Genomic DNA, 2,490 nt, shown 5'->3' with positions numbered 1-2,490 from the left:
TTTCGTCAGCCCGCTCTCCCCCGCCGGGGTGGGGAGCCTCATCCTGGGCTACACCCGCTCCCGCAAAGTGGACAAGCGCAGCGACCCCTACCACGTCTACATCAAGAACAGGGTCTCCATGATCTGAGCCCGGCCCCGACGCCTTGTTCCCCGGGAGGTGGTGGGTTTGGGCCCACGTCGCTGCTGCGCATCCCTCTGCTGGCCAGCCTGGCCCCCAAAGCTGCTGGGAACCCCCCCCTGGTGTCCCCACGGAGGTGCTCAGCCCCAGCGTGAGCAGCGTGGGGACGTCCTGGCCGGGGCACAGCTCCTGTCTGGCAGGAGCTGGCAGGGTGCGACCCGCGGGCAGGTCCCGGCCCTGCAGACCGACTGAGCACTGAGGGGGACGGGGAAGGCAGAGGCAGCTCCTTGCCCCCCGTGGCCTGCCGAGGCTGGCAGTGACCTTCGAGGAGGAAGATTCACCATTTCCCTGCGCAGACCGGCCAGCGTCGACCTCCGTGGGCTCCCAGCAGCTTCGTGACACGGGCTAGCGGGCTTTCCTGGTGCTAAAACCCTGTCATCTCTGAGGCTGGCTGGGCCCCGCTTTCCTTAAGCGGGGAATTAAAGGAGGTGGTGGTTTCCAGTGGGGTCGCATTTGCTTCTTCTCTGAGCAACGTCGGTGTTGGGGGTGATCTGTGTGGCACCCCTCTGTGCCGGTCCATCCTGGGGGATGCTGTAAGGGCTATGCCCGCTCCCTGTGTGCTGCCGAGGGGACATCAAGGGCAACCCCTTGGTGGCATCGCAGCCCCCGTCCCAGGAGATGAGGTGCTTTCTCCTCGCCCATCCCAGCAGATGAGGTGCTTTCTCCTCGCCCATCCCAGGAGACGAGGTGCTTTCTCCTCGCCCATCCCAGGAGATGAGGTACTTTCTCCTTGCCCATCCCAGGAGACGAGGTGCTTTCTCCTCGCCCATCCCAGGAGACGAGGTGCTTTCTCCTCGCTGCCAGCCGGGGAGCATCGCTCGAGCCGTGGGCACGCGCTGCCGGCACGGCCCGAGCCTGGCCAGCAGCATCCGGCTCCACACGTCCCCGAAGGTCTCTCTGGGCTCTGGACGGTGATGCCGAAGTTTTTCCTGCTTCCTTCCTGCTGTCGGCTGTAGCTTTGGCCTTTTGTACCGCAGGTCCCAAAGGTGTTTTCCACTGAGCGAGGGCGCAGCGCGGACGGGAAGGGGATGTTCTCGGGTCCTGCTGGGCTCCTTGGCTTTGGCTCCGCTATTAAGCCAGCCAGTTTGGGGACTGGCCCGTGGAGTGGCCAGTGGCCAGGACAGTAAACGTCCCCATCCTTCAAAACAGGCTGTGGAACAGCGCCGGTGACCCAGGCCCTCGCATATCTTAACCTGTTAATAATGGCATAATTAATGTCTTTAATTGAAGCTAGATTAGCTGAGCCATAGGGGCCTTTCCGCTTGCGTTCGAAGGTTAAACACAGCTGCAGTGCCTGAGCCCAAACAGTGACGCCAAACCCTAATCCAAAAAATAATACTGGATCTGAGCGCGTTTGGGGTAGGGCTGGAAACCGAGGCACCGGAGGCAGCAGCTCAGCGACCAATTCCTGATTTCCCATGCCCTCGGCTTGGGTACGAAACGCAAGGCGGGGGGGGTTTTGGGGAGCCCGTGGGGGCTGCCCGCTTTGGGGCTGAGCCCGCTCTGGGTTCTGAGCCAGGCATGCGGTGCTGGTGGGGCTTTCTGGAGGTGCGGGGGCAAACGTCACCAACGTTCCCTGGGCACCTGGCCCAAGCGGGAAGTAGCTCGAGAGGCTTCACCGTGTTTGTCTTGTGGTTGAGGCGCTGAGAAAGGAAAATAAACCCTCTACCTGCAAATAAATCGAGGGGGGGACAACAGGAATTGGGCCAGGCAGGGACAGCCAAGACAGCACCCCTCTGCCGGGCTGGTTTGTGTAAGCCACACCGCGGGCGGGTTTTCTCCGCCTCTGCAGTGTTTGTCCTCCTCTAACCCCGGCTCCTCCAGCGGGATGAGCGACGGAGCAGCCCCTCGTGCCAGGGCCAGGATGTGGGTCCCCAGGATGGGATGGGTGCTGAAGGGTGAGCGTGGCACCCCAACCCCCGCCCCCCTCCGGTGATGTCAGCTTCTTGCCTCTCCCGATGGCCACCAGCCCTGCTGGGAGAGGGGGAGGCTGGCGTGGATCCAGTGACCCCAGAGTCCCCTTGTCCCCAGGGTGGGACAAGTCTGTTGCAGGGTGGTGTGTCATAAAAAAAAATTTAAACTGCTGCTTTTCCCAAATCGGGAAGACTCTAAGGGGGAAAAGCCCTCCTGCAAGACAGCTCCTGGGGTGATTGCTATTCACCCGATTTCCGATCCATCGGCAGCTCCTCCCGTCTGTCCCCACGGTTAAATTCAGACCAGAGCCTGCAGCAGGGCTGGGGGGCTGGACGCCACCAGGCTGGGTGACAAAGTGCCAGTGCCACCTTGTGGCAGGGGGCCCGAGGCGCCCCCCG

General features: G+C 62.5%; 1 protein-coding gene across 1 annotated transcript in view; it reads left to right on the top strand.

Moving 5' to 3' along the window:
* KCNE3 (potassium voltage-gated channel subfamily E regulatory subunit 3) overlaps nt 1-127 on the top strand; it is a 315-nt gene extending 188 nt beyond the window's left edge. Inside the window, exon 1 of the mRNA XM_035894573.1 lies at nt 1-127. This exon is cut by the window's left edge and continues 188 nt beyond it. Coding sequence (XP_035750466.1) covers nt 1-127 — 127 coding nt within the window.
* The last annotated feature ends 2,363 nt before the right edge of the window (nt 128-2,490 follow it).

The sequence above is a fragment of the Egretta garzetta genome, unplaced genomic scaffold (genome assembly GCF_000687185.1).
Source record: "Egretta garzetta isolate BGI_Z169 unplaced genomic scaffold, ASM68718v1 scaffold1030, whole genome shotgun sequence".
NCBI classification, from domain to species: Eukaryota; Metazoa; Chordata; class Aves; order Pelecaniformes; family Ardeidae; genus Egretta; species Egretta garzetta.
Note: the sequence above shows the minus strand (reverse complement) of the source record. Positions and strands in the feature narration are given on the sequence as shown.